This window comes from Aquarana catesbeiana, linkage group LG07 (genome assembly GCF_042186555.1).
Source record: "Aquarana catesbeiana isolate 2022-GZ linkage group LG07, ASM4218655v1, whole genome shotgun sequence".
Taxonomy (NCBI): domain Eukaryota; kingdom Metazoa; phylum Chordata; class Amphibia; order Anura; family Ranidae; genus Aquarana; species Aquarana catesbeiana.
Genome location: NC_133330.1, coordinates 163293327 through 163307576, shown reverse-complemented (window position 1 = coordinate 163307576; position 14250 = coordinate 163293327). Strand labels below are relative to the sequence as shown.

The 14250-nt window shown below is 43.4% G+C and overlaps 1 protein-coding gene across 6 annotated transcripts in view; it reads left to right on the top strand.

The window, feature by feature from the left end:
• Positions 1–14250, top strand: part of FIRRM (FIGNL1 interacting regulator of recombination and mitosis) — a 399519-nt gene that overhangs the window by 273634 nt on the left and 111635 nt on the right. For all 6 annotated transcript variants that reach the window (XR_012235300.1, XM_073592830.1, XM_073592831.1 and 3 more), the window contains one exon: positions 7676–7789. Coding sequence is in view for 5 of the 6 variants with exons in the window: in XM_073592830.1 (XP_073448931.1) it covers positions 7676–7789 (114 nt within the window). In the remaining variant the exon portion in view is untranslated. The remainder of the gene's footprint in view (positions 1–7675; positions 7790–14250) is intronic.

The following is a 14250-nucleotide window of genomic DNA, read 5'->3' as shown; positions in this document are numbered from 1 at the left end:
GCTGGAGGTCCGCTAATTGCATATCCCTGGTCTATCCTATCAACGTTTGGATATATGGAGCTATATTATCATTACCGATGTATATTAATTCTTCCGTTCCTGCCACATGATCTATCCAAATTTGGTATAACCATTTTGCTGCTTTGATTGCCTCAAATGGGAGGAAACGATTATATGCAGGGGAATAATATAGTTGAATGATGTATATATGCACTAGTTTGTAGACTCTATAACTTTCCTACAGACTAAATACAAAAGACACTTATTTGGGTTATTTTCACCAAAGAAATGTAGCGGAATACATTTTGGCCTAAATTTGCATCATACATACTAGGGGGAGTACAACTGGGGAAATCACTGGTGAAGGATCTGGGTTTTCTGTTTGATCATACGCTTAATAGCTTGCAATGCCAAGCTGCAGTTTCCAAACAGAGCAAAGTTTTTTCTTGTATAGAGAGGTATGGACCCCAGAGAGAGAGAGATATCATCTTGCCCCTGTAAAAATCATTAGTAACACCTCATCTGGAATATGCAGTTCAGTTCTGGGCACCAGTTATCATAAAAGGTATTGGGGAACTGGAGAAACCGCAGAAAAGAAATAAGGAAAGATTAGAGGAACTGAATCTATTCTCTTTTGAGAAGAGATTAAGGGGAGGGGAGATATGAGCAACATCTATAAATACATAAGTGGTCCATATAGTGAACTTGGTGTTGAGTTATTCACTTTAAGGTCATTACAGAGGACAATTGGGTACTCCTTATGTCTGGAGGAAAGTAAAGTTTATCTTCAAATACGGAAAGGCTGCTTCACAGTAAGAGCTGTAAACATGTGAGATAGACTCCCTCAAGAGCTGGTTCTGGCCAGCCCAGTAGATTGCTTTAAAAAAGGCCTGGATTCTTTACGAAATGTATATAATATAACTGGATACTAACATTTATAGGTAAAGTTGACCCAGGGAACATCTGATTGCCCCTGCTGGAGCAAATTGTTGCATCATGCTTTGCTGGGGTTTTTTGCCTTCCTCATGGATCAACTGTGGGTATGGGATTGTGTATATATAGGATTGTAAAAAAATGTTTTTTGTTTGTTTTCCCCTTTTTATTGGTTGAACTAGGTGGACTTGTATCTTTTTTCAACCAGACTAACTATGTCAGTTTATGAAGACAGATTATTTATTTGCAAAATTTTATAACAGAAACTAAGAAAACACATTTTATTTTTTTCAAAGTGTTCAGTCTTTTTTGGTTTATATAGCAAAAAATAAAAAACCCAGTGGTGATTAACCATTTCATACAACGCGGACTTACTTTGCCGGGAGGACGTACATGGATGTCCTCCCGTGATCACGCTGCCCGCACAACCCCTGCAGCAGCAGGCGGTGCGTTCTGTGATTGCCGAGTTGTTCAAACTCAGCTGATCACAGATCGGGGGGAAAGGGTCAATCACAGGGGCCTTTTACCACGTGATCAGCTGTTAACCAATGACAGCTGATCACGGCTTTTATTTCCTCACGCTGACAGCGTGATGAGAGAAGAAGAGAGCCGATAACCAGCTTCTGTTAAAGGGACATCAGCACTGATAATCAGTGCTGCCAATCAGTGCCACGTCATCGGTGTCATCCTTCAGTGCCGCCTATCAGAGCCCATCAGTGCAGCCTCATCAGCGCACATCAGTGAAGGAGAAAAATTACCTGTTTGCAAAATTTTATAATAAACTATGAAAACTGTTTTTTTTTTTCAAAATGTTCGGTCTTTTTTTGTAAAATAAAAATGTCAGATGGGTACAGTTGCATGACCGTGCAATTGTCATTCAAAGTGTGACAGCGCTGAAAGCTGAAAATTGGCCTGGGCTAGTAGGGTGTAAAACTGCCCAGTAGGTAAGTGGTTAAAAACCACTAAAAGAAGTCTCTATTTGTGTGGAAAAAAAAGGATGAAAACTGGCCTGGGTGGGAAGAGGGTAAAAGTGCCCTGCATTGAAGTGATTAAAAATTAAATATATAGTGTTTTAGGTTTGTGCTGCTCAGATGCACGTGTAGCTCTGCTTTAATTATAAATTACAAGACCCAAGCAACATTCATACACAATGGGTTGTATGTTTTTACTTTCAGGTGATTAAACACTGGCAAGTTTTTGAGGACGTGCCCTCCTGGGGCGTCTCCCCTATAACCCTACCCCACGCCATGGGTGCTCTTTTTTTTTTTATTTTTTTTTTATTTTTTAAAGCATCTAAAGCTGTTGGACCTCTTCTCTTTCATGAAGAAATCAGCTTATCTAGTTTGTTTTTTCTTTATTTTCTTAAAACTCTTTTCTTCAGTCAACCCTCACTGTCTTCTAATGCCTACGCAGAAGCTGGATCAGAGCTGGACCCAGTTTTATCACCATTCTCGGGATCCTATTCTAGCCCTATTTCAGACATGCAATAAGTGATCTGCTTGACAAAAGCAGGATTTTCTGCATCTAAAGTATATCACAATTACTTGGGCAGATTTTGGCCTTAATACAGGCATCTTTGTCCAGCTCTCAGAAACGCCCCACCTCTTCTACTCCCCTTTCTCAACTGAAGTCAGACCCTGATATGCCAGTCCACAGGATCAGAAGGGAATATGAAGAGTATGTTGAGGCACTATTGGGTGAAGCTGCAGAAGACTTCTCTCCCCCCCACATTATCACTATATTGGAGAGGGAGCTTCATGCAACATGCTTGCTAATGTTGAAAAGCTCATTGCCTCTGTCCGCAAGATCCTTGGTACTGGTCAGATTGTCTCTCCTCTGTCTCGCCAAGCCCCTTTGGGTAAAGAGAGACCTGCAAAAACTTGCAGAACACTACCTGTTCATGAACAGTTGGTGTGCATTTTAAAACAATTGGATCGCACCTGAAATGATTTTCAATCCCCCTAAATTTTTGCAGTACTGTATCCAGTGGAAGAAGAATAGGCAAAAAAGTGGGCTGTTCCTGTGTTAATCCTGCTGTCCTAAACAAATCTCTCACTTTACCTATTGAGGATGTTTCTTCATTCAAAGATTCTGCTGATGGAAGATTGAGACGCTCATAAAAACTCTATTTAACCTGGCATGACCAGGCTCGCTGATATTTCTGTTTGTCAAACTGCAGCTAACTGGACTAGGATAATAAATATACAATATGACCCTGCATTTCTGGATCATGTTGTTAGAGCAATGCAGTTGTCTTCTGCTCTTCTTTTTTGTGTAGATGTCCTGGAAGACATCATAAGAAACATATCCAGAATGGATCTAATCTCCATTCATATGCACAGAATCGAATGGATAAATTGACATTGGAAGCTGCCTGTCAAAGGTGCTGCACATGTATGCCCTTGAAAGGAAGATGTCTGTTTGGTGAGGCAATTGACCTGTTCATGAACGAGGTCACAGTTGGGAAGGCTTTTTTTCATCAGAGGAAGGTACCAAAACCCCTCTATTCAGTAGCCCCCTGATCCTCTAAACACACAGCACCTATATTCTCTAACCAGGCTTCCGTTTTAAACCCTAAGTTCAGCCCTTCTTTTGACACAAGGCTTCCCCACAGCCCTCTTTACAATGAAGAAGCGCCCCCTCTCTTCTAAGAGTGAGGGATTGCTTAAAAGAGTTTGCATCCCTCTGAGCCACAAACTTCCCAGACCTGTGGGTTCAATCGGTGGTTTTAAAAGGGTACAAGATAGAGTTCAGACCTTTACCACGTCACCGCTTTCTTCTTTCAAATCAACCAAAAGATGTCCAAGGACAGTCAGATGCTGCACATCTTTTGGTTGATTTGAAAGAAGAGTGTCATTGTACCAATACCACCACAAGACAGGTTCAAGGGATTCTACTCAAACCTGTTCTTGGTACAAAAGCCCAACATGGGTATTCGTCCTATCCTGGACCTAAAATCTCTTGAGAAATTCCTTCAAATTCCAAAATTTCACATGAAATCCACAAGATCAGTAATTTCCAGGGCAACACCAACATTCAAGATGCAAATCGGCATGTTCCCATTCTCCCAACTCATTAGCAATTTCTACACTTTGCAATTGCAGACAACCACTTACAGTTTGTCACACTGCCTTTTGGTCTATCCTCTACTCCCAGGGTGTTCACAAAGGTCTTAGCCTTCCCTCTGGATGACCTGAGTTCTGAGAAGAGCAAGCAAGGGTGCTATTTGGACAACCTTCTCATGAAGGATTCATCTCCCTTGCAACTCTCAGCAAATGTCCAATAAGACAATTCAGCTGCTCCAGGCCTTTTGGCTGAGTGATCAATTTTAACACCTTTTTGCCTGGCATGAATGCAGTCAGTTTAGCCCCAGAGATTAATCTGTGCTTTTTATTCTGGCTTTCCTACAAACAAGTCTTGACCCAAATCTTGCTCTTCCCACCCTAAAAGGGCAGGTGTAGGCCTTTGTCCATCCTTTTTCAGACGCCTCTGACTTCACACTTCCTTGTGTCAATCTTTATTCAAGGTGAAGGGCCCTCCTTGCCTTGTGTATCCCTAGGACGCTAATTTGTGTCTCTCTGCCCTGCAGAAACCACCCTTTGAACCCATCAGGGATATTGGAGATTCTTGCCTTTTTCATAGTCATCATATCTGTCATACGTGCTTCCATCTCAATGAGGACAGTGTTCCATCTCAATGAGGACATTGTTCTGCCATCCTTGTGCCCTGCTCCTAAGCATCCAAAGGAATTCTCTCTACCATGCCTTTCCAGATATGTAAAACTGTCCTGGGCTTTAAGGCCCTAAGCCTCTGTTGTCCAACTTTGTAAGGCTGCCACCAGTTCTTCTGTTTATATTTTATAAAATTTTCATTAGGTGGATCTCCAATATTGTGCGGATGCAGCTTTTGGACGCAAGGTTCTTGCAGCGGCACTGTGAATTTGACCCTGTCCTTGACATTTGTTTTTTGAACCTGTTGGCATAGTTCCTTTGGCCTAGTTGTTGCCCAAACTTTGTGTTCATTGCTTGGGAATGTCCCATGGTGTATAAATAAGTTGCCTGTGTCTGGTATTATATGATTAGGATAAGAGGATTTTTTTTCTTGCCTGTAAATTCCATATCATGAAGTATGGTACAGGACAAAGGCCACCCTCCCTAAGCTCTCCTTGTTACTCTGTATTGCTTGCTACAAACATTGTGGACTCATGGAGTGGGGTAGGGTTATAAGGAGGCATGTCCTTTAAAGCTTACAAACTAAATTATTCCGCGCTTAGGACAATATCTAAAATAATATTTAAAAGAGAACTGCAGCCCCCCAGAAAATGGAAAAACACTGAGGTGAAATCCAAAAAATTAAGAAACTCTAGTGGGGAATGTGGCGCTGTTCAAAAGTGTATATTAATAGGAATGTGTAGTGGCAATATGTGAGAAATACTGTGAACAAATGTTAAACGAAGCATGTCATGTGTATACCACAAATATAAAACATCACATAGTATAAAAAACAAAAGTGCAAATCCGTTGTGAATAATCATAAAAGAAATACATGCACTCAAAGTAAAATATAACCAATATATAAATGTGCGTGATATTAGCGTGAGTAAACAAAATCGCAAGAGAAACGCACAAAGATATCTAAAAAATGCACAAGTATCATCAATGGTGTAATAAATAATTAATGTGATAGTGCACCAAAATTTTCAAAAATCAAATTCAAATAGTGTAAGTGTCCAAACAAAATTAAAGTTTTACATGAAAAAAGGAAAACTGTGAAAAATGTCTTGGCAATCCGAAAAATCCAATGAAAATTATTGTGATCGTTGTGTAAGATATTCTTCTGGAACCCCCACTTTTGTCCCCACTCACCGGAAGACCCAACCCCTGCAGGGGTAATGGGCAAGTGAAAATAAATCCACTGGTAGGAATCGATCGGTGTCCCCCTCTATGGTTCCGCCATCTCCTTCCTGGTTAGGCTGTCACTGGTCCTGGTCTGTCAAGGCTGATACACAGACCAGGACCAGTGACAGCCCAACCAGGAAGGAGATCGCGGAACCATAGAGAGGGACACCGATCGATTCCTACCAGTGGATTTTTTTTTCACTTGCCCATTAGGTAGGGTGCGGGTAATCAAACTGTCTACAGTTCCAATTTAGCGATCCTGTTTGTGTAGTGGGGTGGAACTTACAGGCGGGGGAGCAAAATGTGGGGGGGGGGGGGGGGAGTCGGGTGAGGGGCGGGTATCAATAATTTGTGCTTGGAATGAGAGGTGGAGGGATTGGTTATTTGTGCTGGGAAGGGTAATTGGAGGGGGGGATATTTGCTAGGAGGGGGGATTGGGGCAGATATGTAGGAGTTAAGGGGAATATGTGCTATGAGGGTTTGTGCTGGGAAGAGTCATTTGTAGGTGGTTGTGCTAGGAGAAAGGATGGGGGGGGGGGTTGTGCTAGGAGGGGGGGGGGGGATGGGGAGGAATCATGCTAGGAGGGGTGATTCTTTTGTGTGGGGGGGGGGATTTGAGCTAGGTGGTTGGATTGAATGGCAAAGATTTGTGCTGGGGTGCATTTACTGCACCCCCACATCAGACAGGCTAGATCTGGCCCAGTTGTGAAGCTCTCTCTCTATTGGAAAGGATAAAGTCACTGTTTGGTCGATAATTTCACACCAGGCTCATTCGATTTTTAAATTGACTTTGGTCAAGTCAGGTGATGCTTGCAGGGCCACCAACGGCTCAAATTTTGGCCAATCCTGCTGGAATTGGCTGAAATTGAGGCCGTTAATGGGAGCTTAAGCGTAAAGAAATCGGGTATTAAGAACAATCTGGGAGGTCAATGAAAGGAAAAAGTGGTCTATTGGTGGTAAAGGCTTTTTGTACTTGTTGCATATAGAAGTTGAAGAAATTTGAGTCTGGTTTTTATTCTAAACGCCACATTCTATAAAAATTAAACACCTTTGCAGTGTAAAATAATTGGACTGAAGTTATGAAATTATGCAGTTGAAACTATTTTTTGTGATTCACATACAACTCTATCACAGTTCACAGGCAGGTGATAAATCTGTTTCCTTGTCCAGCTCATTACCCATCTTCTACTTGTTTAGTAGGCTTCTCCCTCAGTGGAACACTTCCTGCCTTAAAATGATTTACCCACTTATCCAGCAGGTTGGAAACTTGGTTTTAAGTGTACATATTACACACCGAATAATATAATGATCTCCCATTTACAGAGCAGTGTTGGGTGTAGGTGGTTACTGTAAAGCCTCGTACACATGATCGGATTGTTGGCAGACAAAGCGCCAGACTTTTGTCCGAAGGGCGTGTGCCATGAACTTGTCTTGCATACAAACGGTACACAATTGTCGGCGAACAAACACAAACGTAGTGACGTACTACGTGAAATGTCAGCTCTTCAGTGCCATCCTTTGGGCACCTTCTACTAATGTCGTGTTTGGTGAGCTTTGATTCCGAGCATGTGTGATTGTACTTTGGACTTTTGTGTGGCGGACTTGTGTACACACGATCGGAAAAATCTGACAACAGAAAGTTGTCCGCCGAAAATTTACTAGCCTGCCATCCAACATTTGTTGGCAGAAAGTTGGACAACAATTGTATGATGGAGCAAACTAACAGTCTGTCATCACACAATTCCCTGACGCATATTAGAGTTCTTTAAGTTTATAAGTGTAAAGGTTTCTAGTGCTTTCTACAATAGGAATGATTTACTTAACTTTTTTTTTTCTAATTCTAGGTTGTGTCTTTAATCCCTTCTTTGTGTCAAGAGGACTCTCCTGCACAGATAAAATTGTCAGTGCTGGACTTTTTATCCAGCTTAGCAAACATTCTGATTCCACAGGAAGCCCAGGTAACCTTTCAACATGTATAAATGTTTTATAGTAAAGTTTAGATATTTGTAGCAAGCTATCATGATCATAGATGGGTGGAAACGTTCTAAATCTGATTCTTAGAGGATCATCAATCACTATAAAAAGAAAATTGAGTCAGCAGCTACAACTACGTACTACTACTATAGCTGACTTTTAATAAACAAGACACTTACCTGTCAAGGGATCCAGCGCGTCCTCGCCTGGGCTGGTTCTTCACTGGTCTCAGGGTCCCCAGCGCCAGCACGATTACTGCGGGAAGCCTGCTATTACTCCCTGTCCAGGGATCACAGCTGGCTCCCCACTGTGCATGCCTGAGCTGTGCTGTGTGAAAGGTCTTGCAGGCACCTGGAGCCTGTGACACATCCTTGGAGGTTGCGAGGGGGCTGAACCTCCAGTGTAATTGCCTAAGCGTTTCCAGCAGAAGTGAAAGCCGGTACCTGCCAAAACTAGGTGTGGAGGATTATTTAAAGTGGACCTTTCCGTTTAGGGTGAAGTTCTGCTTTAAAGTTTTACACTACATTTTAGAGCTACGGTGGAACCTCGGTTTGCGAGTAACGCGGTTAACGAGCGTTTCACAAACCGAGCACTGTATTTCTAAAAATCCTAACTCAGTTTGCGAGTGTAGTCTCGCAAAACGAGCAGGATTCAGGCCAAAAGCGGTTTGCAGTACAGTTTTTGGCCTGAGGTAAGGGGCGCTGGAGCCGAGCAGAGCCGAAAGTCGCCGATCTACGCCATTCGGAAATGCACAGAAAGGCCCGAGGACAGTTCTGCTGACCTCCAGAAAGGCTCATGAACTGAGTCTTTCCGAGGTTTGCTGAGGTCAGCCGAAGTGTCCCTCTGGCCTTTTCGGCCGTTTCCGAGGCATCCCATTGAAGTCAGTACGGAACAAATTATTTTCGTTTCCATTGACTTCAATGGGAAAACTCGCTTTGATATGCGAGTACGTTGGATTACAAGCATACTCCTGGAATGGAGTATGCTCATAATCCGAGGTTCCACTGTGACCCTTTTCCTAACATGAATGTGTATCTTGATTGGTTTCTCTATGAAAACATTTCTGCCTTATACCTTAGGGGAGAACTTTTCTGAAGTGACCAACCAGGCCAATTCAGTCCACTAATTAATTTTACACTGCCAATAATTTGTTGAAGCTCTCTGGCGGGGGAGGCGGTTGTCTGTAATGTGTTTTCTCTTCTGTTCATTTTAGGGCATATCAAAGATCAGTTGATCTTAACCACTGGATGTAGGATGCTAGGTACAAAAAAAAAAAAAAAAAATCCTAGGCTCGGCCCTTGCTGGTGGCCATTCCCACCGTCTCCTGATAACAGCCATGCTCTAGGAGTTAGGACCCAAGAATTTGTACTGGAATTCTTTTTCCCTTTTTTTTTTCATTAAAGACTTGCATCTTTGTGAGCTTTAGTGATTTTTTTCAATTAGCAGAAGGCTGGGTGACATTATAGATCATTGTACTCTACCCCCCCCCACCAAAACTGACAGACAGCATGTGGTTTGTCAAAATGACAAGTTGCAACAGCTCTGTCCCACGCACAGAGCAGCCTTTGAGAACTAACCGAGAGGCATTCATGACCAGCCAGTCCTGACCATCCAATCACAGCATGCTTCCACAGACTGGCAGTACCAGCCAGAGGGCTCCCACCATCATGGAGATCCCCACTTCAGTAAGAGGACATCACCAAGGCGATGCACTCTCCTTCTCTAACCCAGGTGTTATGTATAACCTTGTGTCTGGGGGATGTGTAGGCTTACTGTGCGGAGGGGGTCCACATGTACCTGCCCAGGTCTGGCATCCACTGTTGTCCTAGTTGGTGCCTGCAATTTCATTATGACACAGCCAGTCTGGGTCTTCCCTGTACTGTAGGTTGTGGCTGCCATGTTTTTTTTGTTGGCATTTTGCCTGGATGAGTGTAATTTCTGTGTATGGAAGGGGCACCCTTTTAGTCCCAGTTCACACTGGTGCGATGCGGGAAACCCTGCTATTCCTGTGCGGGCTCTGCATGGCACCTGAATCAATGTACAGTTAATGACACCCCCAGATCGGATCGCAGTTCGAACTATCAAATGGTACAGGAATTGGATCGCATGAGTGTGAACACCCATGTGATCCAATTTCAGTGCGGACTGAAAAAGGATCCTGCACCATTCCGGTGCGAATGCGATGCGATTTCAGCTATGCAGGTTGTATGGCTGAATTCGCATTGCAAAGACATTGCATGTGATCTGCACCGCAGTGTGAACCCAGCCTTAAGCTCTAAAACACCAAAAGCACCTGTGAACATTGGTGGGCATGTAAGTATCCCTCTTGGTACTGCCTCCCCTTCTGTTGCAAACCTTTAGTGTATGGGTGTCACCTCGGCCACAGCAATGACTGACATGACTGAACAGTCTACTGGTTTCCCCTCTGTGGAGCTGCTTGGTATGGGATCCCCCCTTAATCTGTGAAGTTTGTAGACTATGCTGTTTGGGTGATGCGCAGCTCCCCATGTATGACTTTCAGGTGCCTGCCACTATACCCCAAACATCCTCCCCAATATCAAGTTCTGCCTCAGATGTTTATGGGGCTCAGGTCACCCCTCTGTCACTTAAGATCTTTTCTTCTGCCATGGATAGCTTTGGTTCACATGTCACGGGCTTCCTCAAAGAAACACCCTCGTATTGATTAGGAGCTCATGAAAGAACAGAACCACAGAGGTCCATTCCTCTCTAATACTGTGTTGCCCTGGTTCCCCCCCTCACCCCTTCACTTCTCCTCTGTCCCCTCCCCTTCTCCCCCTCTCATTCCCCCCCCTCTCCTCCCCTAGTAAAGAAGGACTGTGATCATCTATTTTTGACTTTAGGAATCGATTGAAATAATTTGTGCATAGTTGAATATTCCCATGTACGGTATTTCCCCTTGCCTGTACTTTTTCCAAACTGTTACAAACTGTTCTATGCTGTACTACCTATATGTAATATACTGACCTAAGTGAATGGCTGTACACTGAAATCTATGTGTTGCTATATGTAATGTATGATTGTACGAAGTACCTCTCGTTTTGGAGACAATAAAAACATATCTGTTAAAAAAAAAAAAAAGACGCCCTCCTCCTTTCCCTGTCTTGTCTGAGGCGTTTGAAATTGAAAATGCTTTTAAAGGCTCTCTTTACTCCCGCAGGCCCATCTCTGTCCATATGCACAGAATCTTCTGATTAAAAGTTTGGACAGCTAAAGCTGCCTGTAAGACACCTCACACAATCATCCAAGATACTTATCTGCATATTCTGATTTACCCACAGCGCTTTGTACGCTTTGCAGTAGGAGACAGACACTTCCAGTTTGTGACACTGTCCTTTGGCCTATCCTCTGTTCCCAGGGCAATCACGAAGATGCTTGTACCCATTCTTGCCTTCCTAAGAACTCAGAGCATTCAGGTCACAGGATATCTAGACCAATGTTTCTCAACTGCAGTCCTCAAGTACCCCAATAGGTCATGTTTTCAGGCTTTCAATTATTTTGAACAGGTGATTTGATCAGTTTCATTGCCTTAGTAATTACCACAGTCATTTCATCTGAGGTAAATCCTGAAAACATGACCTGTTGGGGATACTTGAGGACTGGAGTTGAAACATTGATCTAGATGACCTCCTTCTGAAGGACTCCCTTCCACCTTTCTGCAAACGTTCACAAGATTATTCAGATGCTTCAGGCTTTCGGTTGGTTAATGAGCGTTCAAAAATCTGCTCTCCAACCTTCCCTTCACCTAAAATCTTTGGGCCTCATCCTAGACACAGCCCAAACAAATGTCTTTCTTCCAGAAAACAAACTGGTCTCTCTCAGATCTCACGCTTGGGCCCTAAGGTCAAAGAAACATCCCTCTGTGAAGTTCTCCATATGTATTCTGAGCCTCATGGTGGCCTATATTAAGGCGGTTCTATTCACCCAATTGCATTCAAGGCCTCTCCAACACAACATCTTGTTGACATGAAACAAACACGCTCATTCACTTGACCTCCCTATGCTTCTTTCAAGCCAATTAGGGAACTCCCTAGCCTGGTGGCTTGCCAACTCAGTCTTGACAATGGGTAAAGTCCTTCCTTTCATATCAATGGAAAGTGATAACATAGTTATTTAGTTACATAGTTGGTTGGATAAAGGTTGAATAAGGCAACAGTCCATCCCGTTCAAGTGTTTGTGTGTGTGTTTGCTACTACCATTTTCCATATTTCTGTACATTGCGTTTGCTAGAAAAAACACATCTAGAAGTTTTTTTAATTTATCTACATTCCACACCGACACCACCAACTCTGGAAGGGAGTTCCACATTCTTACCGCTCTAACAGTAAAGTAAAGAACCCTTTATGCAGGTTAAGATTGAATCGCTTCTTGTCCAGCTTCATTGTGTTTCCGCATACCTTCTTTAGGTACCTTAGGTTAAATAGTTTCCTCCAATGCTACAGTCACTACTTAAAGATTTCCTTATCACAACCAAGCCCCCTCTTAAGTGCCTCTTCTCCAGGAGGAATACGTTAAATTTTTTTAAAGTGTTTGTTAAGGCATTTTTTAAGTTTATGCCAGCCCCTCTATTGGAGGCTGGCATAGCACACTATGCAAGTCATTTTAAAAAATGAGTGTTGTAAATACCGATTTTGAGCTGTCTTCAGGCCAGTCACGTGACTCGCAGCCGCTTTACAGCTCCGATGGATGGTTTCTGCGGGAGGGGCCGTGATCTCCCTCTGATGTCAGCCGGGGAGATCACGTGGCCGCTCGTCTCCTCCCGCAGAAGCCATCCATTGGAGCTGTAAAGCGGCCATGAGTCATGTGACCGGCCTGAAGACAGCTCAAAATCTGTATTTACAACACTCGTTTTTCAAAATGACTTACATAGTGTGCTATGCCAGCCTCTAATAGAGGGGCTGGCAGTGACAATTTTGGGTTTCTTTTTTACCATAATAGCGGCGGGGCTGGGCCGCGCTGGAGACAGACACAGAGAGGGAGCTGACAGACAGGAAGGAGGGGGTGAGGGGGGAGAGAGGACAGCAGTGTATGACGGAGGGACGCACTTTGACCATGGTGGTCAGGGCTGAGCAGCCCTGATTTTCGTGGTCTGTATAGAGAGCATACAGGAAATGGCAGGTTCAGGGAGTTTTTTTTTTTTTTTTTTTACAGTTTAGAGGGGGGCAGATTACACAGCAGAAGCACTGTGCTATCTTCTTTAAGGGACCAGGATCAATATTTATTTTTGGTTTTTATTTATTTTTTGCATTAAACACTTTAATGCATGCTGATATTCTGCTAGCCTGCTTGCTGCAGCTTGGCATTGCATGCATTTGCTGAGTCTGTGATCTGCTAGGGCCCCATAACAGGTGCCTATCTTTTAGGCTGTGGTGGCGTATTGCAATCTCTCACAGTGCAGGGAACATGGTCACCAAAGGAATCCAAGCTTCCCATCAATTCTTGGTGTTCAAAGCAATCAGAATAGCTCTGGCCCACTGGACTCTCCTTGTTCAGGGTCACCTGCTCAAGGTGCATACAGACAATGCCACGGCTGTCCACTACATGAATCGTCAGGGGGTATCAGGAGTTATGCAGCCATGAAGGAAGCAAGCCTGTTCATCTCATGGACAGAGAAACACTGTCGAGTGTTCTGTGCTTTTCTGCTTCTTTCTAATAGAGGCTTTGTTAGCAGATGGAAAAGTGGGGTTGGCCACAAGCAGAGCCTCCCTTAAGCTGTTTTTTGTTTGTAGCTAGCATCCTCCTCTTGTAGGTGACACTCAGTGGTCAAGTTCTATTAATCTTCACTGTGTCCTTCAAGGCACGCAGAGAGAAGAACTTTATGGTACAAAAATCCAATTTTGAACTTCAGCTTTAATTAAATAGCTGATTCTATTAGTACAAGAAATGCATCAGTTATCTATCTAGAAATGCATTTTCCTTCATTTGATGGCGGATTGAAATTAGATGGGGCTTTACCAGGGCTTTGCCAAACTGTTTCAGGTGTTACCTTTTCCAGAAATCAGATGCCTCTTCATTAGCCACATGTATACTTAGCTTAGTTAGTCGCTTACACATGTGTTGTCTGTGAAAGGTGATCCATCGCAGATCGCTTTTAACAGAGCTGCAAGTTGTCAGCTGACAGGCATTTTAGCCTCCTGATAGTCTGTTTTTTGGGGGGTTTTTGACAGCCAAATGGGCTCTTTACAGAAAATACCCAACCACGACAGAGAATATAGTTTGGCTTGCGAATGCGGGACAGCCCCGTTCTTGAATAGGTAATTAGCGGTACTACCTGCCAACGTGACAGGGGATATTGTTTTTGCAACGACACGCAGCATTGCATCCGCTGCATGTTTGAACCCCCAATATGGTTGTCCTTGCAGGTTATGGGAGACTGTAAAAATGCAGCTTAACCTCCTAGTCATACCACCCCCCAACCACAAGTGTA